Raw genomic sequence first — 26,661 nt, forward strand, 5'->3', positions numbered from 1 at the left:
GTTTGCATATGATTCAAATTTGAGTAAGGCTTGAGTTGTCTTCTTGGCTCTTCTTTAAAGACAAGAGAATTCAAGATCATAACTACTGTTAAAGTAATAGGCTTCTACAATGTTTTTATTGTTTTTTTGGCACAGTTGCTACACTCTGAGAAAAGTAATATAAATCCAATAAAAAAAACAGGCAAGAGAGAACCGGCTATTTAAGTTTTTCCTTGAATTAGCACTGAAAGGGGCATTCTTCCAGAGAAAGTGTTGGAAGGGGAATAGCAGTAGGCATATTGTGAACAAAGGAAGGAAATGTTGGCCCTGCAGAACTGGTGGTAGCTGGTTTTAATGTTTTAAATCAGTAGTAAGTAGTTTCAACAGTAAACTCTTAGTTGTTTTGTAACATTTAAGCTGAAACATCAGTTTTCTTTGAGCCACGCAGACTTGATCAAAGTTTGCAGTGTGCAGTACAAACACCTTTGGCACCTAATGCACATTGGCTTAATGGCTTTTGAACTGCGCTTAAATGCATATTTGTGCTCTTCCCCATTAGCACAAAACATGTTGGAGAAAACAAGCTTTTTAAATGCCAAATTTAATCAAACCTGGACTCTTAATTGCTCCATTCTGGCAATCCTTTCTGTAAGTCATCTAATAGCACGCACTTGAAGAATTTGCCAGAGCTGAGGCTTTTCTTAGAATGTGTATACTTGATTTGCTTCTGCTTTGTGTGAATTTCTGTTGTGTAAAGCTGTCCTTGGGATTTTTTTTTTCCCAGTTAGGAGACTTTGAGACAAGAAGTGAGGCCTTAGCATAGGAAACTTCTTTGCTCAGGAGACTTCATGGAAGACAGGTCCAGAGGCAGTGGGAGCTAGCGCAGGGTTACATACAGCTCACACTTTTTTATGGCCAGCTCTCACTTGATCATTTATTTGAGTTTTACCCATATACAAAATGAACTGGATAAAAATTTGGCCGTGTCAAGGTGTCACGTGAAGCGCTCCTTCAACAGTTCAGAGATACGAGGCCCCAGCTAAGGGGAGTGTGAGCATGCAGGCAATATCTTGCATGCTAACCCTCTGCCAGTTGGCACCCAGAGCAGCAGTTTGCTTCAGCTTCTACTTTCTTAATAATCTTAAGAGCAGTATCTTTGTTTTGGAAACAATGATTTGAAGAATTTGTGTGTTCTCAGTTGTGCTGCTCATCAGTTTTGCTCATGCCTTGTTTGTCTTGCCTTGTTTTTAATCTTGGTGTCCCTCTGCATCTTTCTGGCTGTTTGTTCCAGGAAAATAGTGAGTTGTGCCTTGAAGTAAATTTCTGCCACATTCAGACTGCTCATGAGACCTTACTGTGTGACTACAAGTCTGTCTTTGCAGCTTGAATTCTTCCTAACTGGGTATTTTGAGCTGTAAGGGTTAGGCTGCCATTGCAGTCTCACTTGTATCCTAAAATGAAAGAGAGATGGAGAGCAGAGGGGCTTCCTGTGATACACTGGATTCTACTGGGAAACTTAGTATTGCTTATACAAATCTCCCTCAGGCCTGTAGCACTCATTAGGTTTTTGTGTTGCCTTGTCCCACCAGTTCATCTGCATCACAATTTTTGACAGTGCTCTGCTGATGGTTTTTATGTGGCTTTTTAAATATGATATTTAGTAGGTTACGTATGAGTCTTATTGAGCCACTATTTTATTTGTAGTATCCAGAATGCCAAAAGATTTTGTGTGGAGTTTTTCTTTCCTGAAGTTATTCAATAGAAATTAATTAAACACCCTCTGAGAATACAGACATTACCTCCATCAGGTGCTGCCCTCAGTCCTCACATCTGCCTTCTCATCTTGTTGGAGGAAGTTCCCCTCTCCCCCAGTGAAGCAGCATAGAAGCAAATGTCACATAAGTGACACAAACAGCATTTGGTGTAAAATGTCTGATCTGGGAGAATCAGGCGTGAAGCAGTGAATGAATGGCATTAAGCACAGAAGCAGCACTGGCTGCTCTAGATTATGGCTGTGTTGGCTATGGGGTGTTGATAAGGTGAATGTACAGCTTCCAGATACAAGTGCTTTACTTTTGCTTTCCAGTTGAGTGTGCTCTTGATACTCCTTCACTGTGGATTTAGATAGCATTTTGTTATTATGTCGTTCCTGTTTACATTTAAATATCTCTTCTTGTAATGTATCTTAAAAGCTGTTTGCAGGAAGGGAAACAGAGATGTTTTCAGTCAGATGGACATACTTTACAAATCTGAAGGCTGTCTGGAGGGATTTTAGTGAAGCAAAATAGAGAAATATACTGGGATTGTGAGTGGGGGGAATATTGCTAAAGTTTTAACACGGAAATCATCTTTGCAAGGTGAGAGATGTGTAATCAGCTTGAATGTGTCTGTGAAGGGGCCTGAAAGAGTGTAGCTGCGCCTGAACTCAGCCTTATAATGTGAAAAAATCCACCTGTATTTATATCTGATGTCTTCCATTTTTTTTTTCTCTCCATATCTGTCTGTAGTTCCTTCAGAAACAGGTAACTTTTTTTTTGGCAGTCACTCTGTCTCTGCATCTTGCCTTTCATAACGCTTCTGTTACCATAATATATAATGGAAGCTTAATCTCTTTGCTGGCGCACTTATGGCACTGTAAAACATGCATGTGTAACTTCACAGAATCATTTGGAATACCTTGAAGTCAGTCAGTGACTTCTGTTCCCACCCTTGATTACTACTTATTCTAAGCAGCTGGAAACGCAACCACTGAAATGTTGCATCAGCACTACTAGTTAGCACAGCAATACCATGACTGCTTCAGAACAGCGTACAAATAACCCTGGAATGTGCCTGCTGGAAGCATCAGATGTAGTGAGAAGCTGAAATGATCTCACTTAGAAGTGTTAACCTTCAGCTGTGGAGGAATTAGCGCAGCTCTGTTGGTGAACTGTGCCCCAAGGTCTCACCAGGTGGTTGATGCAGGTTTTCGCAGTTTCACACGAGCCCTAACAGTGGTTTCCCTCATTAGGGTGGCCTTCCTTCATTTGGCTTTCTTTTCATCCTTTTACTGATTCTCATGTATTTGAAATGAGTATTCAGCTAATAAACATCTTTCTTTCTGTACATCTTCTATAGCATTTTATTTCACATACGCTTATTAACAATGCTTAAATGCTGAATCGCTTCCCCGTTGTTTCTTTGGTCTCTTTGTATGAGTTGAGCACTTCATGAGACAGCCTGTCCTGTACCATACAGAGCTAAGCACAGTTCTGATAGAATGGAGATGTTTGGGGATAGATCATGGCAATATATGGGCAGAACTTGATTGTGAAACGGGGATAATAGGCTGTGTTGACAGTCTCTTAAGAAAATTCCTCAGCGACTGTTTAAACTCTGTAACATTGGTGGCCAGCAAATCACTTCAGATGTTGTTAATTCTTTTCATGATGGCTTTCAAGTTCAGTTCTCCTCGTAGGATTTCAGATCTTGCCAAAAGTTAATTTAAGCCATATTCTTCCTATCTAGCACTGCCTGGTGGTTTGACCTCATCTTGTTTAAAGACCTGAAGTGTTTGCTTCTTAGTTTTCTTTAGAATTATAATGAGAAATTCTAGGCTGAAGGCACTCAGAAAAGCTTATTTTATTTTAAAAAATTCCTCCTGTTTAAGCAATCTAAGAATTTGCAGACAGCTCTAAGATTTGATTGCTTACAAAACAGAAAAGCTTGGCTTCCTTGATGAATGGCTTTGTACGTGTTTTTCCCCCTTTTTATACTACTTCAATATTCTAGTATTATTTCTTCAGCCATTTTCTTAGTCCAACCAGGATGAAACATGAACAGGTGAAAATAAAAGCTTGTAATCTTTACCTTTTATGTACTACTATTTTTTTTTTTTACAATTTGTATAAAAAATTACTCACCCGTAGCACACTTGGCTAATCAATGGCATATTTGTTTTCATATGTTGTTGAGGAAAAAGGGTGATTCTGAATCTTGCTGTGTGACGTGGGTAAGCTGCTACTTGAAAAAGGCTTGTAGGAAACAGAACTTCTCTGTTCCTGTCCCATTGTTTGAGTACCCCAAGCTAATGGGTAATTGAGTTGTACTGCAAAGGGAGAGCAAATGTGTGTGTGCATGCTGGTGTGGTGAGCTATGGAAACAAAAGGAACTCAGGTGTTTGAGGGGGAGCTTGTGCTCCTTTAAGGGATGGGATTGGGTGTATTCATGCTTTTTCTTTTTTCTATTTGCATAGTTTAATAGTACGTGTAGGCTCCCTGGACAACAAACATACTGTACAAGTCTTGGATTTTCTATAGGAAGGGCACTCCCTGGATTGTCCCATTCTTAGCAGAAACCATGTGTGTAATTTGTGTGAAACTTTTGGGAACAATTGAAAGTAATTACTGCTATTCTTTGACACCTTGTCTCATACTTGAAGCTGCATAACACCCTCCCTGTGAATAGGTTTATTTGAAGTTAGTCTGCACTTCCTGGTTTTTCTATACCACAGCAGACAGCTCTCTGATGTAGTCCCAGGGAACACAGCAGCTATGAGAGGTGGATGATGTTAATGTGTCAGCAATTCACTTGTGTTTGGTTGTTCCTCAAATAAACTGGTGCTCCCAGTGTCTTCCTGTGCCTAATCAAACTGATTTCACCTCCGTCCCTTCCCACTCCCTTCTAGATGCTTTTACTGATTCAGCCATCAGTGCTAAAGTAAATGGTGAGCACAAAGAAAAGGATCTTGAGCCGTGGGATGGAGGGGAGACCAGCGCTACTGAGGAGCTTGAGGCACTGGAGACAGATGTTGTAAGTAATGCTTTTTTGTTGGATCTGACGGTCCCTAGAGAGCAGGATGCTTCTCTGGATGTGCCTTGCAACAGACATTCCTTAATTTTAATCTACTAATGAACTTGGAGCTGAAGTTGCTGGCCTATATCACTGTATGTCCAGTCTTTGCTAGCGGCTGCCCCAGCACTTTCTTAAAATTTGAATAAGAATAGCTGGATTTCGAATGCCACTTCTGGCAAATATTGACAAATGGCAGCTGCTATGGTAAGGAACATGTTTGATTCAAGGACTGCCTGAAAAAGGAGCTTTTATTAAGAACTCCACATTCAGCAACACACTGAAGCCACTTATGTTTAATCAGAGCATTCCTGCCTGATGATCACTGCATTTGTAAATGATGGTGAAATTGTGCTTAGCTGACTGTCTCAGAGCTAAGATGAAGGAAATTGATAGAAGTCTGACCCGTGGCTTAATAAGCACAGGTACAATCTCAGCAGGTTATGCATCGTTAGATGAAGAGTATGTTCTTAAATGGAGCTTCTTTGTATATCATAGCAGTCAGCTTTTACTCAACCATGCATTCTTCTTAGCAAGGTATTCTGCTGCAGTGTATTAAAGGCAAGAATGAAGTCAAGTTATTGTGGGGAATATTAACTTCGTCTTGGTGGAACAGTTCCCCTGTCAGTTTTGGTGTATGTACTGTACAGCTGAGATTTGTTGGTATAATTAATACTGTCAGTGTTTTCATGAAACTTTCAAAGTGTTTGTGAAGGCTAAAGCCTTGAGTGCTGTAATAACATACTTCATAAAGTGGGGAAGTTGCCCTGATCACCAGGGGTCTTCTGCCTGCAGCATGTATCTCAGATAATAGTGCTTTTGGGAAGTATCAGCGCTTGTCATAGCAAGGGCTGCTCCTAATGTTCAGAATTGTGTAGTGCTTGTTAGCCATTAACTAGTCCAGAGTGGGCATGGTGCTTAAAAAACAGAAACCAACCAACCACAAAACAAAAAAGAAACCAACCTGGCTTTTCAGGATAAAGTACATACATCTGATGAACAAAGACCCTTGAAATCAACTCTGGCACTGCTAACTTTCTAATATAAACAGTGAGTTTGTAAGCCAAGGCAAAAGAGCAAAAAGTTTGACTGCTATCACCAGCCCTTGGTTTTAAGTGAATGTGTTTCCAATGACATTTTGAAAAACAAGCATCATTTTCTTTTAGTCTAATGGATGGGATCCCAACGACATGTTTCGTTACAATGAAGAAAATTATGGTGTAATATCAACATATGACAGCAGTTTATCTTCTTATACGTAAGTTCCAAAATATTTTCTTATTAGATTTGTATTTAATGTTGTCCCTGGTGTGACAAAACTTGTATTCTCAAGATAACTTTATATACTTTCTAAGGTTGTGGAATCAAATAACTGAAAAAAAAAAAAAAGATAATAATGGATGAATTGTGCTTAAGAAACCTTGCCAGATTTCTGTGAATAGTTTGTGTAGCAATCTGTATATATTCCCTTAAATGGGCACAGTTCATTCCTGTTGCAACATTTTCTGAATTTAGGCGTGCAATAATGCTTAATTCTTAGAAAAACTTTTACAAGTAGAGTGAAAAATACCAAATTGTGAAACTATAATGTCTCTTTATGTAGCTGCCATACGCGTAGTTTGTGTTTAACCCAGCAGAACAGTCTGATTAAATCCTAATTTTATTGTGATTATTCATAATGTAGGTATTGGAGTATTGAAATGCTGCTGATATTTCAGGGGGGTTTGTGCTGTGGATAACTTGTTTAACAGACTTGTGCAGACCTGAAGTTTTAGTTACAATATAATAACAACTTGAATATAGAAAAAGTATGAAGTCTGCTGTGCTTACTTTGGCAGCCTGGACTCATTCCCAGTAGTCTGCAGCTATAGTGTTCGTTGCAGCTACAACACAAACCGGTTGCAGATGTTGAACAGCCATCGTGAAATGTCTTTATTTTCCCACTCGTTTTACCCACAAAGTATAAAACTTGGTTGTGAACGTTCAGGAATTGCAGTGATTATTTTTATTTTCTAATTTTTTTGCCCTCACATCCCTTGCTCAACATTTTCATTCTATTGCCACGTTATAGATGTATTTTAACAAAAGCTTAATTGGCTTATGTCTGCATCCTAGGGAAGCTATTCCTAGGGCAGTGAAGTATTCCAAAGTACTCTTTGTACTTCTGAACTTTAGTCTGTGATCTTTCTGTTTTATGGGTATAAATGAACACAAATTAAGAACATGAGGGTGGCTTTAAATTGCTGGAGATAAATTCCATTTTTTGCTAGCCAAGGAACTTGCTTTGTATTTTGTTGCTTTAGCTGGGACACTTTATTCTGATTTTTCCAAGCACACGATGAGCAGCGGTCCAGCTAAGTGTTTACCTGTGCACCTGAGGAGGATTGTACAGGGTTTACTGTTCATTTTATCTTCCCAGAGCTAAACATTAGGAGGTATAGTTTGTCAGTTTGCATAAAGGCACAAGCTTGTGTTCTAGCAAGCAGCTCCTTGGCTATGTTGATGGCTGCTGTGCTCACATGTATCTTATTTGTGAGCCAGAGCTTTGTGTTGGAGGCCATGCTTTCTCTTTCATCCTCTCAGCCACCATTGATAATGGCAGCAGCTGGCCAAAAGTGTGTGTGAGGAGGGGAGACTTTTGCTGTAGTAGCAGAGCTACATGGTACAATTTGGCAAAGCCATTTGCTTTCATAGCCCTGCCACCAGTACTTGAGTAATCTTGCATATATTATTTCTTTCTTGGGATGTCTTTCCAACTACTTCCTTTGTTATTTGTTTATATTATCCCAAATGTGTGCAGTACTGATTATCTAATACCAAAGATTGCATTGTCAGAGTCTCATCTCTGCATAGCTTATTCTAAAGTAAAGTCAGTGAACAAAGTTATTTCATAAAACCTGACACAAAAATTAGAACAGGTGAAAAACAGCAATGACAGATGGACAGGAAGAAGTATCAGCTCAGTTGTGGTGTCCTTCTGTAGTTCATCATTTTAGTAATTCATTGTTCGTGTATTGAGTGGCTTTCCCAAAAGGGTTCTGTATGCTTGCTGCAGTGTGGTATTACCTAATATCATAATACATAGAATGAATGGTTTTGAGGTTCCAGGACATGGCAGATGAGTCTTAGCTTTCTGGTCTAAAGTACTGCATTCATCTTTTCTGCAGTTACTCATCACTGGAAGAACTGAAATGCCGTGACTAGAATTATCGGAGAATTAAGTTTGTAACTCTTAACTTCAGTAGTGCTGGGGACTCTTACATCTATTGTGAATGTGTAAATTGCTAAAGAAATTCAAATTTGGTCTCTTGAATTACCTTCCTATCTAAATAATGGGCTAAGGCCTTTTTGTTGCTAATGTGTTCAACCCTGTTAAAAGTTGGAGACTTTGCATAGCTTTAGGGACTGGGGAATCTGCCAGTCATATGGTAAAGCCGTGCATCCTGACCTTGGTTCTCTAGGCAGGTAAATGGCACTGGTACATAATGTCAAACCAGTGCAGGAATATTGCTATCCTTAGAAAAGCATAGCAAATCTCCTGGCTTAAAAGCAGTTTTTGTGTGTTTTCTCTCTCTCTCTTTTTTTTTTTTAATTTTATTTTTAATTTGACCCGTCTAGAATTAATTCTATATAATTTTGTATGTTCTTTGTACTTTTGAATTCATTTCAGATGTTCTTTGCCTTCCATTGTCTTTCAGGGTGCCATTAGAAAGAGATAATTCAGAAGAGTTTTTGAAACGGGAAGCCAGAGCAACTCAATTAGCAGAGGAAATTGAATCAAGTGCCCAATACAAAGCTCGGGTTGCCTTGGAAAATGATGAAAGAACTGAAGAAGAAAAATATACTGCTGTTCAGAGAAATGCTAATGAGCGAGAAGGTCATGGTGTGAACACTAGGTACTTGCATACACTGTGAATAGTATTTTTATTTAAATGATGTACATATTTTGTTACAGTAGCAATTTACTCATTGAAACTGTGCTTTTTCAGCAGGGCTGATTAGGTTAGGAATCTTGTGTAAACAGTCACTTGCTGGTTTTGGCATTCGTGCTGACTTGTACACCTCTACTTGGCCCTGTATTATCTGTAATGAAACAGACTTGTCTGTTCTGATATTTCACTGTGTCGAATTCATACCAAATTACAGGAAAAGGCAGTGGTTTCAGCATGTCATGGAGAATTTCAGGCGTTAGTACTAAATTGTTCAGTGTCTGTGGGCTCTTAAGTAGTGGAAAGTGTAGGGAGTATCAAAGGGTAATTCATGGGTGAATATTTGATCACCATCTGATTATATTTTGAACTTCTCTTGAGCTTCTTTTGAGAAGGATAGGAAGCATCAGCAAAGAGTTTTTAAACTCATTATCTTCCAGATCTTCCTCAGCACTGATAGAAATTTGCTGTGTTTCAGGGAAAGTAAGTACGTTCCACCTGGCGGGAGAAACAGGGATGTCCTGTCTTGGGGAAGTGGAAGACAAAATTCACCAAGGATGGGCCAGTCTGGATCAGGCCCACCAATTTCAAGGTCTGGATCCCACACTTCAGATTTCAGTCCTAACTCTGGAGCAGATCAAAGAGTAGTTAACGGAGGCAAGTATCTGAAGTTGAAATTAATGTGCCTTAGAAAAGTGCAATAAATTACCTAATTATGTTGAAACTGCATATGATGTGGTTTTAGGATGTTGTATTTAACAAGCTGCTTAGCATGCATCATTTAACACAGAGGTGATTTTCACCTGTGTTTAACATATTGATATCAAAACATTCATTTGAATGTATGTAGCTTTGTAGAGCAGCAGTGTCACATGTTTTCTACCTTTGTCTTAGATGATGGTGCAGGCTGCAGCTTTAAAGATGAAAAACTGCTTTTTTTGTATTTTTTTTATACTACCTGCTTAGCTTTTTCTCAAGGAATAGCAATACTGACATCTAGTGAAAGGGAGGTGGTGGCTGTACCGGAGGAAGCATCCGCCTTCCTTCCTGGTGCTTGGATCATTTCTGCTTCTTACTATAGAGTAGAAAGCAACTTGCTGGCTTCACCATGATGTGGGTGGAAAAACCACTGATGGGAAACTAGGAGAAGTTATTACAGGAAAATCAATCAAGTCTTCTCTCCAAATAGTGACTTGAGTATTTTCTGCTGTTTGCATTGGTGACTTTTATGAATGGACATCATTAGGCACTGAATAGCAGAAATTGGTGATTTGTAAACTGAATACCAGTTTTTGAGAGATGGACATAAGCAGTAGCCTGCCTTTGAGGCATTGTTTTATTGGTTAAAAGTACTAAGTGAGCTTGCTGTTATTTAAAAACACTAATAGTTTAAAAAAACAAACAAGCATAATGCTCAAGTGCCTCTATCTGGAGAGGAAGTCAGAAATATTTAAAGGTAAGTGAAACCTTCTTCTTAAATAGAGTCAAATGTAAAAAGGATGTACAACTGAGTCTTCCCCAAAACAAGATGAAATTTGTACTATTTGTGGTCTGTGCCATCCTATTACATCGCTGAATCAACATCATACACTTAGCATACTCAAAATGGCTTATAAATAAAATGTCTTTGGTTTGAAAACAATGAACCCTATATCCTAGATTAAAATACCACATTAATACCGCAGGTAACTGATAGAGGCATAGAAGTCAGGATTCAGACACTGAACACCGCTGTTTTTTGTAAAGATACAGCTCCTAGAATTGATACTGCTCATCATTTGGTTTGGAAGTAGCAGTTTGTGCGTTCAGTCCTACACATGAACCGTTGTACAAGAACCTCTGGTAGCTGATGGAGGACTGATACGTTCTGTAGAACATATATATGATAGGCTAACAGATCAAACTTTACTGTCTATTCCTTAGTAGTATTTGTAGATCCTAATTAACCCTTTGGGGAGTTTGTGACATTCAGATATTAAATTTGACCTGAAGCAGAGACAAGAACCTTACAGAGACTATTTTATTGGTTGCAGAAATAAATTAACCTACCCCCAAAGGGTTAAACATGAGAAATCATTTTGTCATATTTTACTTTTTTTTTTTTTTCTGTTGACCTTTTTCCCCATAATTTTTCTTTAGTTTTTATACTTTCCTTCATATCATTTGTTCTGTCAGGTGTTCCCTGGCCATCGCCTTGCCCATCTCCTTCCTCTCGCCCACCTTCTCGCTACCAGTCAGGTCCCAACTCTCTTCCACCTCGGGCAGCCACCCCTACACGGCCGCCCTCCAGGCCCCCCTCGCGGCCCTCCAGGCCCCCGTCTCACCCCTCTGCTCATGGTTCTCCAGCTCCTGTCTCTACTATGCCTAAACGCATGTCTTCAGAAGGTACAATACCACGATTTGTTCATGTTTTTGTTTGTCTTTGTTTAACTCCTTTGTGAGTTTAATTACAAAATTGTTTTTTCCTCTTCATTACTTAACCTATAATTTGTGTTTAACTTTAGTTTATCAGACTATTTCTATTAACCTTTTTATTTGAAGAGCTTTACAAAAACAAAATAAAGCTGTGAAATTTCCCAAGTTGGTATGAAATAAACTCAGCTTTGTAAACGCTGCTCAGTGTCTTAACCAACAACAACATGCAGGGCACGATAAGTATAGAGAGCACTGTTAGGAATATCAAATTATAAACATCTAAAAAATATATGAAGGCAGTTGTTTCACAAAAAGCAGTTTCAAATTTAACTAAAATGATTGAGTCACCTTTTGTTTATTTAAAAAAAAAACAAAACAAAAAACACTATATTTAAACAAGTGCAGTGTAGAATGCGATAGGATGAGCTGCTTCAAAGATGAATCAGTAAGAAACATTAGGTCTAAGTTTGCATTGAGGCAGGACAAGTCCCTAGTAGCCAAGTGTGTGCAGGGAAACTTTGACACGTGATCCTTGGTAACTGTATGCAGTAGAATCTGAACTAAATGTATTTGTACAGTAAGGAAAAAACTTCTAAATTTTGAAGTGCACTCAGGAAAAAAAACCAACCAACCAACCAACCATAAAGCTGTCCTGCACAGCACAGTCTGGCAGCCCTGGAAAAATGTAAACTGGTTACTTAAGCTCCCTGAAAATGTGCATTCTCTCTGGTATTGTAGGCTCTGCTGGAGCCAGGTGAGAGAAGCGTGCTCATTGAATCAGTAGCATGTTCTACAGCTTGCCTGATAAATGCTCAGCATGATCCGTAACCAGAAGGTGGACAGTAGCAAACATGTCTGCACAGTGTTCTACTACCAATTAAATTTATCAGTGTGAGATTTCTTTGATGTAGCAGGATGTAAAGAATCCGTGTACAAATTCAGTTATTTTTGAGCACTTGTGATTAACTTGTCAGGCATGCAGTGAACTGCTTACTGTAACATGAGAATTGCTGGGAAGTGTATTCTGTAAAATACTTGCCTGTATATAATTTGGATTCAAGTGTGCTTTAGATTCATGATTAAAATAGAAGCTAACGTTTAAAGTTTTATATAATCAGAAGAGGTACTCTGTATTTTAGAGCCGTATATAAATGAAACCAGGAAATTGCTACCTGTACTTCTGATACTGATCTAAATGAAAAATGAACTGTAATCAGCCATGCTCATGCACCATTTTTCCTTTTAGGGTATCAACATTTGAGTGTGATCTTGTAAAGAAAATGTTGTTAGGATGTAGAGACTGTATGGCTGCTTAGACTTGCGTATAACTTTTCCGTGGCAGCTGTATAAAATGTTCAGAATTACTGTATTCTCTTATGACTTCAGCTTCTGGTGTGTTAAACATGCATGACTGGAACCTTGGGATAACAATAACTTGTTTAGATGCAATTTTGCTGACTTGTTAATGAATTGTGACCGGCTGCAGGCAATTCAGCCTCTGTGCAGAATGATCTGCTGGAATTTCCCAACAGTGCTGGTCAGCCAGTGTTGGTGGCTGCTCTGAAAGTCAATGTTTGCCATCACTGACCTCCTGACAAAAATAATGCAATTGTTTTTTTAAAATATATATATAGCTTATTGTTCTCTTGAAAATGTTTGATGGCCCAGAACTGTGATTATCCAGCAGGAGATGGGCCACTAATAGGCAATATTGGATGCTTGGATTCAAGTATTTTAAATCACTTCCAGTAAAACTTCTAAATATCAATTAATGTGTTTTTACTTAGTAAGGTGATGAGGATGCTGTTAGTCTGGCTGAACCAATGACTTGACCTTTTTGGTCTCATAGATCCCTGGTTCTAGTCTATGGCAGTGTGATTGTATTATTGCATTTTAGGTTAAATTGACTTTTATAAATAGACAGTATACTGATTATGCTTTGTGATGGTTGTTGAGTACTTATTGTGTGGGGTTGTCTTCTTTTTCTCAGGGCCTCCACGGATGTCTCCTAAGGCACAACGGCACCCTCGAGGTCACAGAGTCTCTACTGGTAGGGGTACAATTTCAAGTGGCTTAGAATTTGTATCTCATAATGCACCAGGGGAAGCATCTACTACTGCAGTGGCACGAGGCAGCCCTTCAGGTGGGACGTGGTCATCAGTTGTCAGTGGGGGTAGGTAAAGCTTGGCTTATTGCAGATGGCTTGCCAGGGGTACCTTAGAGTCTTAATGCTAAGCAGAGTACTGTGTTTTTAGACAATTCAGGCTCTGAATACACTGGACTGCTAACTTAGCTTGCTTAGACGTAGCTGGAGAAGGGTGTTACCAGGTAGTTTAGTGTAACAACTGGTGAGTTGGTCCTTAAAGCGTAATATTGTCTGAATTGCAGAGAGGACATGTCAGTTGCTGTATGAAAGGAAGGAAAAATGTGGGGATTAGTTGTTGAAAGAAATAACCTCCTGGCACATTATTGAAGGAGATGAGAAAAAGTTAGATACTTTTTGTCTGAATTTGGTCAGTGACAATATAGCTGGATTGTTATGGTTTACAAAGGAGTGAGGCGTTTGGGTAGAGGAAGGCTGGCATGACAAGAAAAGGTGAAATGGTACTCAAGTGATGTTGGATGTACTTTTTTTCTTTAAAAAACGATGCAGATTTTAAGTGGCTGTTTTGTGTTTGTCGTAAGTGCCGTAGTAGCAGATATAATCAATGCCTTTTCTGAATCAGCTAATGCTTTTTTTTTTTTCTTTTTCTTTTTTCTTTTTTTCATGTTTGACTTTAAATGAAAAGCTCAGTCTTGTGACAGCAGCCCTGGTTTTGTAGTCGGGACTGTGTTCTGGTCAGTCATCAGCAGCTGAGTGCTTTCTTGATTCCAGGTGCAAGTGAGCAACAGCTCAGAGTCTGATACTTTTTAGTGGTGTTAGAATTCTAGAGAAGGGCAATGGGAAGGCATTTTTTAGAAAGCAAGTGTGTAACACATAGACAACCCTGTAGACCTGGTTGCCTTGTGGAAGAGTTTTAATCACTTCTGTTCTGGCTTTCTCTCCAATTCATCTACCCTCCCTACCCCAACTTTATGTATCTGTGACATGCAAGTAGAACTGTTAAAAGACTTACTTTTCTTTCTTCTTGCTCACTTGAAGTTTATGTATGAATGTATGACATAAAGGAAGTAGCCACTGTGGGATGAGCAGGAAGCGGGAGGTATAACTTACCTTTTAAAGAGCACGCAGCTTTCTTTGCTGCTTTAATGCAAGGACAAAAGTGAACATCAGATCTCTCAATGAGACATGCATGGGTTGTTTTTGTTTTTTTGCAGCTGGCAAACCTCCAAAGGATTGCATGCTGTAAAGTGGAAGGTGGTTGAGTTGTATTTTTTTTTTCCTCCCAGCCTTTAAAAAAATGTTTTGCATTTGTTTGTGTGGAGGTACAACCACGTTTTTCTTTTCTGTCTGAAACTTTGTTAATATGAGCTCTCGTACCACTGAGGGGCCAGAGACCACATTATGGTTTCTTGGTGGATCTGCAGAGCAGTGATATATGTTAGGGGACAATCTGCAGGAAAATGGCACCATTTGTCTGAAATGCTGCACTGTAAAGAACTAGGAGATGTACCTGAAAGGTAAATAGGTTTTCGGTCACTAGATAATGTTCCATTGAATATTTTAAAGCATGTTCTTAGTAATTTTAAAATTAAGCAAACTGCTGAGCAAATGAGGAAACTTATCCTATAACTGTTTTTTCCTGTTTGTTTCTAGTTCCGAGATTATCCCCTAAAACACACAGGCCTAGGTCTCCAAGGCAGAGCAGCACTCCTGCAGGACCAGCTCTGCCTTCTCCTCAGCCTGGTACTATTCCCACTGAATCTGTTGCCATGCCTGTTCCAGCTGCCTCTCCGACACCTGCCAGCCCTGCATCCAACAGAGCAGTTACCCCTTCCAATGAAGGTGAGTAGCTCTCGCTAGCTGGCAGATGCTTCCCTTGCCTCATTTCTGAAAATGAAAATCCCTTTGCAGAGCCAAAGCTGATATATTAAATGATGGGAAAAATTCTGACTGATGCATTTGATTTTTCTACGTACTGAGTTCCTTTTTTCCCTGTGATGATGACTTTGAAGTAAGGTTCAAACGGCTTTTTAGTTAGACCGTATACTTAATTTCCTCTGCCCCTTAGGAGCTATGAAGTATGGGTGTTTGACCTAATTTAGGACTTCTTTCTTTTTTCAAATGGATGTTTTGCTGTTTTCTCATTTGAAGAAGCTCAGCTCACTGATTTCTTAGAATGTTATAAGCGTGGTGAAAGAATAAACATTTCAAGAGCACAGTCATAAGGATCTGACTCTCAAATCTTTGTAAAATTGAAAAAGAAGAGCTTTTCTATGGGAAATAATGTCCTTTCATTTTAAAGTTTTTTCAGCCTAGCTAAGGATCTGTGTGTGATTGGGAGGAGTGTGGACTGGGATACTTTTATTTGGCTTAATAACCATAGGGTGGGCAAAGAGGAAAGATAATTCTCCAAGCCCTAAAGAGAGCAGCAAATGTGTAACATAGAGATTTTCTTTTGTAAGCTAAACATGGTTGAATCTCTTTGTTCCTATCTTGTCATCTCTTTTTTAATCAGTTTTAGTTGTGTATCAGAGAGTAACTTAGGCAATTTCCTTTCTAGCTAAAGATACCAGGCTTCAGGACCAGAGGCAAAACTCTGCAGCTGGAAACAAGGAGAATATAAAGCCAAGTGAGAGTTCTCCTAGTTTTCCTAAACCTGAAAGCAAAGGTTGGTATCAAAAGCTTCCGTAAGTACTTGAGTAATGTATAATCCTGAGCACTAAACCTGCTATATTGACTAGTTTAGTTAACATTTTAAGGAAGACTTCGAGGCTATCTGTCTTGGATGTTACATGGGGAAAATGAGATCATGCAGTTCTAAAGTGACAGAGACCTACAATTTTAAGTGTTGTTCTTGACTCATTTAATCTACTCGCAGTATAGAGATATTCATGTGGATGGTGTGCTTTTTGTTTTGTTTTTTTTCCATTTTTTCTATTTTTCTCTTGGTCTGGATGGGGTTCTTAGAGCTGTGCACACAATATTTGTGGTCATTGTGATCCACACTGTTTTTTATAACCACGCTTCTTCCTATTATGCCTTAATGTTGCCTTTTTCTCTGCAGCGTTGCTTGTTATTGCATTTCTCATAAAAATCTTTTTACATTGTGGGACTTAATCAGCATTTCAGCTTTAACTGATACTTTTGAAATGTTGGCATGTTATGCTTTGAGGGTTTTATTGCATGCTTCTTTGTGTTCGGCTGGGTTCTGCAGTCCTTATACCTCAGGGCTTCTGTCTTAGTGTGTGATGTGTTAGAACTATAGATGTGTCACTTACATAATGCCGTGCTTTTACAGACTGTTTCTGTGTCCTCATACATACAGTTCATGGGATGATACCAAATTGCAGATAAAGTGACGTAGCTGTATTTAATTTGTAGATATGCAAGCATTATCTTTTTGCAAATTTAGAAACGTGGGGGTTATAGATGAAAACCTGAATTAGAGATGCTTGGACAATTCTGGTCTTGTGTTTGGCAGGTGTATCTCCAATTGTTTCAGAACATAGAAAACAGATTGATGATTTAAAGAAATTTAAGAATGACTTTAGGGTAAGTGTCTCTGTGTGCTAACTTAATGGTATCGTAGTTCTCATGTGTCCTGATTACTTTAATGAACTGAATACATTGCGTATGTTAATGGAGAAACATTTCCTTGAAGCTTGTGCTCAGTGTGTGAAAATGTCCTTAAGAGCTCACAGTGAATGTTATGAAATTCATTGCTAAGTCTGCTTGTCTGATTGCTTAGTGAACAAGTGTGCATATCAGCTTAAATACTGTACGCTGAAAATGCTGCTGAAAACCTGTGTGATAATTAGGTACAAAGAATTAACACGTTCATGCAGTCTATGGAAAAGCTGCATCAAAGTTCAGTGTTTTGCTGAGGAAAATTGGAAACAAATATCTGCTGTTCCACTTGGTGTTTCCTGGTTGTAATGATTTACTAGATCAGGTCAGCTTTTCAAGAGTTACTGTTAAATGGCATGGAGGGGGCTGAGTCTAAGGCGTGGTCTTAAGCTTTCCTGCCACTTCCTAATTGACATGTAGGTCAGACAAGCCTCTGAATAGCTTCTTGCAGAATGTAGCCTTAAAACGTTGTCAGTGTTCTTTTTTAATTATTTCTACCAGAAACATACGTTTGAAAAGGTCACTTCCAAATGATTAAGGTCTATGGGACTGTATTGTACTCTGTGATGGTGTTAGGTTGATGTTCCTAGTTTTGTGAATTAATTTAACGGACATATACCTTGGGTTTTTTTTCCAGTTACAGTCAAGTTCCTCTTCAGATGCAGTGGATCAGCTGCTAAACAAAACCCGAGAAGGTGAAAAATCAAGAGATGTAGTTAAAGAAAAGACAGAACCAACCCCTAAAGAACCTATCATAGAAACTGGCAGTAATACTAACTCTAACAGTGGCAGTAGCAAACCCAATAGTCCAAGTATTTCTCCATCAATAAGTAATAGTTCTGAGCAAAAGCGAGGGCCTGAGGTAACTTCACAAGGTGTACAGACATCTGGGCCTGGAAGCAAACAAGATAAAGAAGATAAAGAGGATAAGAAGGATACTTCTGAGTGAGTAACTTATGTCTTTTAGGATAAGCAAATCTGTTATTAGCATTTAATTGTTAGTACAAAAGCTATTATGAACATGTAATATCGTAATGTTTATATGGCTGTTGTAATCTGTCTCTTAATTGAGCAAAGGAAAGAGCAGATGAGATGCCTGTGCTGAATGAAAACCATCTTGTGAGTCAGTGGTAGAGCTGCGAGTATAGCTCTAGTCCTCTTGATGTCTGTTCTATGCCTAAATGATGATTTAAGTGTTTTTCTGCCTCATGTGAACTCAAGTATCAACAGCAGGAAAACTCCTCTGTGGAGAAGTGTAAGAGTAGTGTCAGTGAGAGTGGCTTCTTGTATGCTGTGTTGTTTGAGTTCTCAGAAATCTGACTCACGGATGGAAATGAAATATTTAATCTCTGTAGATTTTTAATTGTTAGGGAGTTCTGCATATGTGCTGTAATGGAATAATGCTCAGTGTTATTTTTTGCTGTTCTTTATGTTTAGGCAAGTTAGAAAATCTACACTTAATCCTAATGCAAAAGAATTCAACCCTCGATCTTTTGCTCAGGTAGGTTATTTGATACTGTTTAACGTTTGCTCAGAGGCAAAGCTTTTACTTGGAGTATGATCAAGCTAATCTTACATATGCACTGCTGAACTCTGTTTGTAGCCGAAGCCTTCTACTACGCCAACCTCCCCTCGCCCACAAGCTCAACCAAGCCCTTCCATGGTGGGCCATCAGCAGCCAACTCCAGTATACACTCAGCCTGTTTGTTTTGCACCAAATATGATGTACCCGGTTCCAGTGAGTCCAGGCGTGCAGGTAAAGTGCAGCATGTGATGTAAATTTGTTTATACTTTTCAGATTGGGAGACTTGGAACATCTAAGTTAAGAGAGTGTAATATTACACTTTGTATTACGCCCGTAAATATGGGAACAATTACACTGTTGTTCAGTTTTAGCTATGTAAATACTAACTTTCCCCCAGTGGCCTTTCAACCTGAGAGCTTTAATAGTCTCAAACACTTGTAAATTCCAACAGCTGTTACTTGCATTTATTGTTAATCTGTGCAGACCTCCTTCCCCTTGCTCCCAGCACAGTACTGCTAACTTAAGTTTTAAGCAACTGTTTTAGTTTTTTTCCTCAGCTTCCAGCTGTGTCCCACTCATTTCTGATTGTTATAGAGATCACCAGGCTTTCATTCTTATCTGCTGTAAAGTTGTCTGATTTAATACATTGCTTGCAGCAGCAATACTAGAATTACTTGGCTGGTTATTGCAAACCATATGGTCTTGGTTGGTTGTAGGTGCAGACTTAGTCACAGTGGTGAAAGAAAACATAGGTTAGGCAGAGTTCACTAAACTGTATTTGAAATCTGGTATGATTTTCCCCTCTCCTCCTTTTGTTCAGAATTGTTGCTGGTTATTGGAAAAAAAATGTGGCTAACAGTCCTAACTTTGTGGTTAAAGGTTTTGGTAGCGGAGGAAGCGATGGATCTTGTGCTGACTTTTGTAATGTGTTAACAAAACACTCAGTATGCTCAGAATGTGTTAATGAGTAATTTAGCTGTCAGCTTCAACAAGGTCACAGAGCTCCTCTTGTTTGGAATAAAGGAGTTTGCAAGAAACTTCTATGAGGCTTCAGTCTTATGTTTGACTTAAGGTATTACATCTGTGTAAATAGTCTCTGAAAAGAGTTTGAAACTAAGAATATGGTGGATCTTGAAACCAATTTCATGGTGGAAACTTACTATAGAGAGTTTTGATATGTTGTGTTTGTCACCTAACCGTGTCACTAAGGTTTTTAAGAAGGAAGAAATGGCTTCTAATATTACTAGAGGTTACTGTATTTCTTTTTTGTTTTTCGACTCAGAGTAAAACTTTAGTCTGAAAGCTGTTCATCCCAACGCAGACACATGCACATTTTTAAAAGGAAGATTTAGCTTAAACTCCTCCTTCTGTTTCAGCCTTTGTATCCTATACCCATGACGCCCATGCCAGTGAACCAAGCCAAGACATATAGAGCAGGTAAAGGTGAGAATAATACTGCCTGTTTGGTTCTTAGTTTGCATGCAGCATGAACAAAATAACAAATGTTTGTGTATTTCCTAACCCGTGTGCTTTTGTTTTCAAATTGAGATTTTTAAATACTGTTCTTAATGAAGGTGAGATGAGTGGAAATAGACACTTCTAGGTAATGTAATTTGGCCATATCCATTGTAAATTTGAGTAGCATGGCATCTCTGCATTTAGAATTTGATTTAACAAACTGGAAAAGGTCTGTGTTGTCTAGAAAATGAGTGCTTTCTTGCAGCATTGTACAGTGGTTCATGATGGTAGGTTCCACTGTGGCAGCTCAGCTGTTGCTGCTGTAGGAAATTATTTGAAAGAGCAGTTTTGCTGTTTAGAAGTGGCCTTTTTGAAAGCAGGGAAGACAAAAACCTGCAATGTATTTCTGCTTTAAGTGCACTAGCCTCACTGTGGTCTCACTAATTAAATCTTTTGGTTGCTAATGCTGATTGTTTTAATTAGAAGCATACTGATGGGTACTCCTGCCCTGCAAGGCTAGTCTGTGTTCTGAATTCCTTTCCAAAGTGTCAGTATTTCCTCTGTATCCGTTCTGTGTACAACATAGCCCTGAAGAAACTGCCTTTAGTTCAGCGCCTTTGCCCTCTTCGAGTAGTATTGTGTATTTACTTTTTTCATTTGCTGATTTGCAGTGTAAACATAATCATTATTGAGTGAATTTACTGACATCTTCAACATTTCCTTCTCCCTCTCCCTAAGAGGTCTGACAACATTGCACTCTGCAGTGGAGTTTACAGGTGCTTGAGTTAGCTTAGTTATTAATTACACCCTCACTGCAGCAAACTGGAGCTCTCCCGGAGCTATCATGCTGTTGCTTAGTCCCACACTATGGCCCTCTGCTCTCTTAATCTTTTCTCCCCTCCAATTATTTCTGTTCCTTTTCCTTCTTATGGATTGATTTGTCCCCTTCAGTGTAGACCATGACCTGAAAGTTACTTTACGCTATCCTGAAGGATAACAGAGATTAAGAGATGCAAATACATAAAATTGCAGCTGTGTGGAGACCTTTATTCTGCTCTTTTCAGCCATGAGCACAAGTAATGTTACCACTCTGCTTTCCAGTTGATGGAGCAGTTGCTGAGTAGTTCCCATAAAGGATAAATTAAGCCTTTTGAAGGGGATAGGATCAAACTGAATTAATGTAGGAGTCCTGACATAACCCTTCTCTCTTGTTGATTCTCATGAGTCTCTTTCTCTATTCACCTTTCTTTCTTCACAAAATAAACAGACTTGAGTTTGTGGCTGTGTATATGTTTAAAAGACAGTGATGACAACTGTTTATTGGAGGAACTCCTTTTTGTGTTGTTGCTTTCTGATAGAGCTCTAACGTGGAAGTTGAAAATGAGAGCTGGGGAGCTTCCATTTGGTAACAGTGGGACTGTAATGTAAAAGCTTTCAGTAAGACTAACATTTTTCATTCTGTATTTCTAATGCGTGGTGCTTTTTGCTTTGCAGTACCAAATATGCCACAGCAGCGGCAAGACCAACATCATCAGAGCACCATGATGCACCCTGCCTCTGCAGCAGGCCCTCCAATTGTAGCTACGCCACCTGCTTATTCAACACAGTATGTTGCATATAGTCCCCAGCAGTTTCCTAATCAGCCTCTTGTGCAGCATGTGCCACACTACCAGTCTCAGGTAAGAATCCTTTTGGTGTATGTGATATGGCATGACAAATATATAAGTGGCTCAGTCCCAAATACCATACGGTCTCCAGTCTTAAGAAGTCGGTCTGGAAGGTTTCTCTGTTCTGGAGCATATTTGGTATTGTGATGTGCTTCAAAGCCTTTAATGGTTGTAAGGTCAATTTAGAAGTTGTCATTTGTTATTGGTATTACCTTTTTGAGCAATTCCTTTCAGGTCAGGGGCAGGACATCTAGTAATGCTCTGAAAATAAATCGTACCCTTAAGTTCAAAACATACTTAATTGGAAAAATATGTGATTATGCACATAAGCTTGCATAATTAGAGTGGCAGAAATTAGGCATGCCAGTGGTTTTTGTCAGCTTCTAATCCACTGCAGAAAACATCCTTATGTTCATAGAACAACTGGGATAAGCATGATAGTACAAAGTTCTTGTTTTGCCCTGTGTTTTCAGTAAGGCCAAGCTATTGCTCCTTCTAAATATGTACTTATTGTTTAGATCAGACTCGTTTCTTGTAATTATCTTAACTGCCTGTTTTTTCTTATTTCTGTTGAATGCAGCATCCTCATGTTTATAGCCCTGTAATACAGGGCAACGCTAGAATGATGGCACCACCAACTCATGCACAGCCTGGTTTAGTATCTTCTTCTGCAACACAGTATGGTGCGCATGAACAGACGCATGCTATGTATGGTAGGAAACGTTTTGTGTTATATGTAACTTTTTAAGCTCTTATGTTGTGCAGGGATATATTTAAATCTCGAGTTTCAGATATGGGTATCACTCAAAATTACACCAGTAAATGTGGTTTATATATCATAAGATGATGAGCAAAGCATTGAAAACTGAGCCACCTGGTTAAAATGAAAACTCGAGTGTGCTGATTTCAGTAGGATGCCAGTGACCAAGATGAAATTTCAAGCTGGGAGCTGCTAAAGAATATCTGCTGAAAGAAGTTTGTTCAAGTTACTCTTGATGCCCTTGACACAACATCCCTTGATTGTTTCTTGTTTATAAGTAGGACTGGTTTTATTGCAAGGCTATGACCTCAGTTTCAAAACTTGACTTTAGTTCTGACAACTAGTGAAATGCTGTCTTTATGATACTACTAGCATTATTAACAGTATGAACACTACTGTCTAAGCAAAATAAAACTTGTGTTGCTTACCTTTCTTTTTTGGTAAGTCAAGATCTAAGTATTTGAAACAACTCATGTATTGCTTTGACTTCGGTCTTCAGCATTATCAGATGAGCATATTTCACTTAGAGTGAAATGGCAAAAGTGTGGGTTTCCTTGTTACAACCTATAATGTGAGAACTTCTAAAGCATTACAAATGTATGATAAATCAATGCCCCCTTTGGAGGGAAAGCCTCACTGCAAAACATGCTATGGAAAGAGGTAGAATCAAGGTTGCTAGAAGGCTTGAAAATTGTCATGAATTGTCAAAACGACAGATGGTCTCTTGAAAACATGGCATTTCAATACTTGTTACAGCATCTAAGGAAGACTTTTATTGGGTCACGTATATTATTGACTTAGATTCTAATAAAAGATTTTCTGTACCTTTAGACATCTTTGTATGTTTTCCGGTGCTTAGTTTTACTCTAATACTTAATGGAATTCCATGATGTGTCATGAAAACTTATCAAGGCTAAAGATCTGAAATTTAGTGTGAAATTAATTTTGATTTAAACAAGTCTGTGTCTTACCCATCTGAAAACATCCTGTCAGATCTCTGCAGTAATATGGTAACATAGTAAAGAAACAAAAATAATAGAGAGAAACCTTTTTTTGCTATTTGAAAGAACACCTCAGCGCATTTGTAATAAAGTTGAACTGGGAAGCTACATGAAGAGCTTAAGTCTTTCTCTCACAGGTCCTTACTAAATGTATTACTTTGATCTTTTCAACTCTTGTGCTTGAGGTGTCCATGTAAACAGATCTTCTGTTTGCTTTTTCACTAGATTAAATAGAATTCTGATACAGTGAACGATCAAAGGCTTTCAGACCTTTATTGGTGAAAACTCTCCTCTCAAACCCTGATTGAAATAAAGCTAGATGTGAGAGAATCTCAGAAGCTTCATTCAGAATGGTTGCTTGTTACTTCCTAGCAGTTTCCCACTCTGCACCATCTTTCTCTTCCATAAGCACTGGGTTCTACAGCATTGAAGTACAACCCTTTCCCACTTGGTTGGCTCTGATCAGAAGTCTGCACAGTTGTTTTTTTTCACTGAGAGTCTAACTTACAGCAGTTACTTCTCATTTTGTGTTGGTTTTGTGCCTTATCTGTTGTAGGTATGTGACCAGCTACCAGTATGCACAAATAAGCTGGGTCAAAATTGAGAATTCTGTAATATTCCTTTCCACGTAATTCAAACGATACTTTTCCAAGAGCACCTGATTTACAGAAATTGCATGTCTTTGTGTTCTTTCAAGTGCCTACTGGGTGACTCTTCCAAACATTCTCCCACCTTCCCAGTGAATGATCAAGCACTTAAAATTCTTGTTTATAGAAAACATTCGGCAGAATTGGATCATAAACTCCATATGAGACACTTTTTTTTATAGGGGAAAAAAAAACCAACAAGAAGAGTATTGGTCTTGCTGCGTGTAAATGTGTTTATTGCCTTGTGAACATGGATTGACTCAAAGTTTACAGTTAGTTCCCCATGGAGTGACTTCAGCACATCACTCAATTCCCAGGTTTTTTTCAAGGCTTTCATGTGTTACTCAAAGACCTTGCTTAGGCTGATGATATTTCCTGAAATGTATCCATCTATAAGATAACTGGCTTCCATTTATCAATACGTGACTGCTTGGAAGAAATGTAGAATTGCCTAAGGTAGTAGATGAATGCTGCTTATGGAGTGAAGTGCTGACAAGCAACTTGCTGGAATCATTCCCTTCAGTTTGAGTGACAGGTAGCTTTAAATGGTAATATACAAAGGTATTTATAACTTACGTTCCGTATTTTGGGGATCTTAAGCTTACCCATGGAATCTTTGAGCTAAATATACCACCATACACTGATTCTGAATCGAATTCGGTCCTCTTTTGGAAGCAGTTTGAAAATCCAGAATAACAACTTCCTGAGAAACAGCCATTGCTGCTTTTGATTTCGGAGCGTTTGCTCAACCAAGTTCTCACGTTTCCCTTTGGCTCTTTAAAATAGCAGTCTGATCTACTTTTATTTTTATTCTCTGACTTCCCTCCCCACCCCCACCCCCCGTTCATATCAGGATTCAGTGGGTTACAGTGTCCTTTTATCCTTCAAGGTTCTGGTGCTTCCTTTGAGATAATTCTTGCGAAATTCACTCCATTTTTTTCCTGTGTATGTGGTAGAAAGAAGATGTCTACAAGGACAGCTGCGCTGAGCCGTGGGGGTTGGGGCACTGCTTGTGAGGTGTTCTTAAGGTGTGAAATGTTTTCTGGTGAGCTCTGAAACTCCATCTTCTTCAATGGTCTGGGACAAGTGAATGCCTGTGGCAAGCAGCAGCTGCCTGGCAGTGAGGAGGAATGCTTGTTGGTCCTCTCTGCCGCGAGTTTGGTTTTTGTTTTCGTTCCTGTCTCAGGAAGTGAGTTCTCAATTCCAAATACACATAGTGACTTACCCTTGTTGATCTGCACTTTTTCATTTTGAAGCAAAATATTTTTGTCTAATGGGATATTTCTGCACTTCTGGGATTTCTTTGCCAGTGCCCTGCTTGCGTTCCCAAACTGCTGCTGACAAGCAAAGCAGAGAAGCCGAGCAGCTCAGCTGTGTGCTCACCACAGGCCCATCTGAGTACACAAAAGGAATGTAAATCCTTGGGCTTTCCCCCTCAGAACACGATGGAGAAGGCTCACACAGCCCTCTTTCACCTTGTCAGCCAGTCAGACTGTACAGATGGCTCTTGCACATTTCAGCTCTTAAGTTCTGGAGACACGAGCTTCCCTTAGTAAGGGAAGTTGACATGCAAGTTCTGCAGGAGCAGGGCAGCACGCACACAGATAGCTGCCCCACGCACAGCCCATCACACCGACCCATCCTCACCCTGCATGTAGGTTTCAGGACACACCACCTTACACAAAGTGTTGGCTCTGTATGGTCCATATTGCTGCTCTGGTCAAGTTTGATGGCTCACAGCTTGCTCCTATGTTGCCCAAAGACACAGCTTGTCCTGTGGCGTTGGCAGAAAATCTGGTTATCTAAGCTGAGGGTGGATGTATTCCTGTGCCAATTAATTGCTGTGTTACCATGTAGCTGAACTGTGTATGCTTGTAGATAATTGGAATTCTCTGAAAAACTTAACTTTTGTGTTTAAAAACAAAACAGAAACTTGTGTAAAACCAGACCTTGGTTTTATACAGATGCATTTCCTGTTTTTTGTGCTGTCATTCCTGTCCCCATTCTCCCTTCCTCTTTCCCTTTCTGCATATGTTTTGCTGGTCTGGTATTGTCTCTAACTTTATCTGGTTTCTGTCTCAGCAGTAGAGTAAATTCTATTACCCTGATAGTACAATGGTGGATATAATGTAAGCTTCAAAGGATTCTCCAGGGACTAAGTGAACCAGTCACCAAAGGTGTCTTGGAACTGTTAAGAATGACAGTGAAACAGTTGAACAAACAAGGGGGGCTATTTATGATTTAATGTAACTGCATTTTAACCTTCTTGTTACAGTGGATTGTAATAGATCATAAATTGATGTAAAGTTGATTTGTGTTAATACTAAATTAAGAACTGAAGACCTCGGTATCACAGTGTAGAAGGAAGGCTTACCTGAGATTCATGTTGTTTCATCTCCACTCAGCTGTAAAACTAAATATCCAACCCTAATATCAACTAAGTAAATACAAATATCTGCATGATTCTACAGTCTTTAAAACAAACAAAAAAAGACACTGACCTTTCCAGAAGACGGGAAGCATGCATGCGGCAAGAGGCTAATTTACCTTTCTATTTCCCAAATTCAGCATGTCCCAAAATACCATACAGCAAGGAGACAGGCCCTTCTTTCTACTTTGCCAGTGAGTTGGGTTTTTTGTACTAATTTTGATTGTACAGAAAAGCACTATCTAAAGAACAGATGTAAAGCGAATGGGACGTGTTGAGGGGAACAAGTTT

General features: G+C 39.1%; 1 protein-coding gene across 14 annotated transcripts in view; it reads left to right on the forward strand.

Annotated features, from left to right (window-relative positions):
• The window catches only part of ATXN2 (ataxin 2), a 49,414-nt gene that overhangs the window by 11,463 nt on the left and 11,290 nt on the right, over positions 1–26,661 (forward strand). For 2 of the 14 annotated variants that reach the window (XM_072350706.1, XM_072350695.1), the window contains exons 6-21: positions 4,646–4,770; positions 5,976–6,067; positions 8,508–8,705; positions 9,217–9,395; positions 10,914–11,123; positions 13,144–13,326; positions 14,911–15,099; positions 15,818–15,925; positions 16,739–16,809; positions 17,522–17,829; positions 18,322–18,385; positions 18,488–18,640; positions 19,786–19,852; positions 21,362–21,546; positions 22,115–22,247; positions 26,511–26,564. In XM_072350706.1, the coding sequence (XP_072206807.1) occupies positions 4,646–4,770; positions 5,976–6,067; positions 8,508–8,705; positions 9,217–9,395; positions 10,914–11,123; positions 13,144–13,326; positions 14,911–15,099; positions 15,818–15,925; positions 16,739–16,809; positions 17,522–17,829; positions 18,322–18,385; positions 18,488–18,640; positions 19,786–19,852; positions 21,362–21,546; positions 22,115–22,247; positions 26,511–26,564 (2,319 nt within the window). The remainder of the gene's footprint in view (positions 1–4,645; positions 4,771–5,975; positions 6,068–8,507; positions 8,706–9,216; positions 9,396–10,913; positions 11,124–13,143; positions 13,327–14,910; positions 15,100–15,817; positions 15,926–16,738; positions 16,810–17,521; positions 17,830–18,321; positions 18,386–18,487; positions 18,641–19,785; positions 19,853–21,361; positions 21,547–22,114; positions 22,248–26,510; positions 26,565–26,661) is intronic. The other 12 variants (XM_072350697.1, XM_072350696.1, XM_072350704.1 and 9 more) reach the window with 9 other exon arrangements.

The sequence above is a fragment of the Excalfactoria chinensis genome, chromosome 16 (genome assembly GCF_039878825.1).
Source record: "Excalfactoria chinensis isolate bCotChi1 chromosome 16, bCotChi1.hap2, whole genome shotgun sequence".
Lineage (NCBI taxonomy): Eukaryota > Metazoa > Chordata > Aves > Galliformes > Phasianidae > Excalfactoria > Excalfactoria chinensis.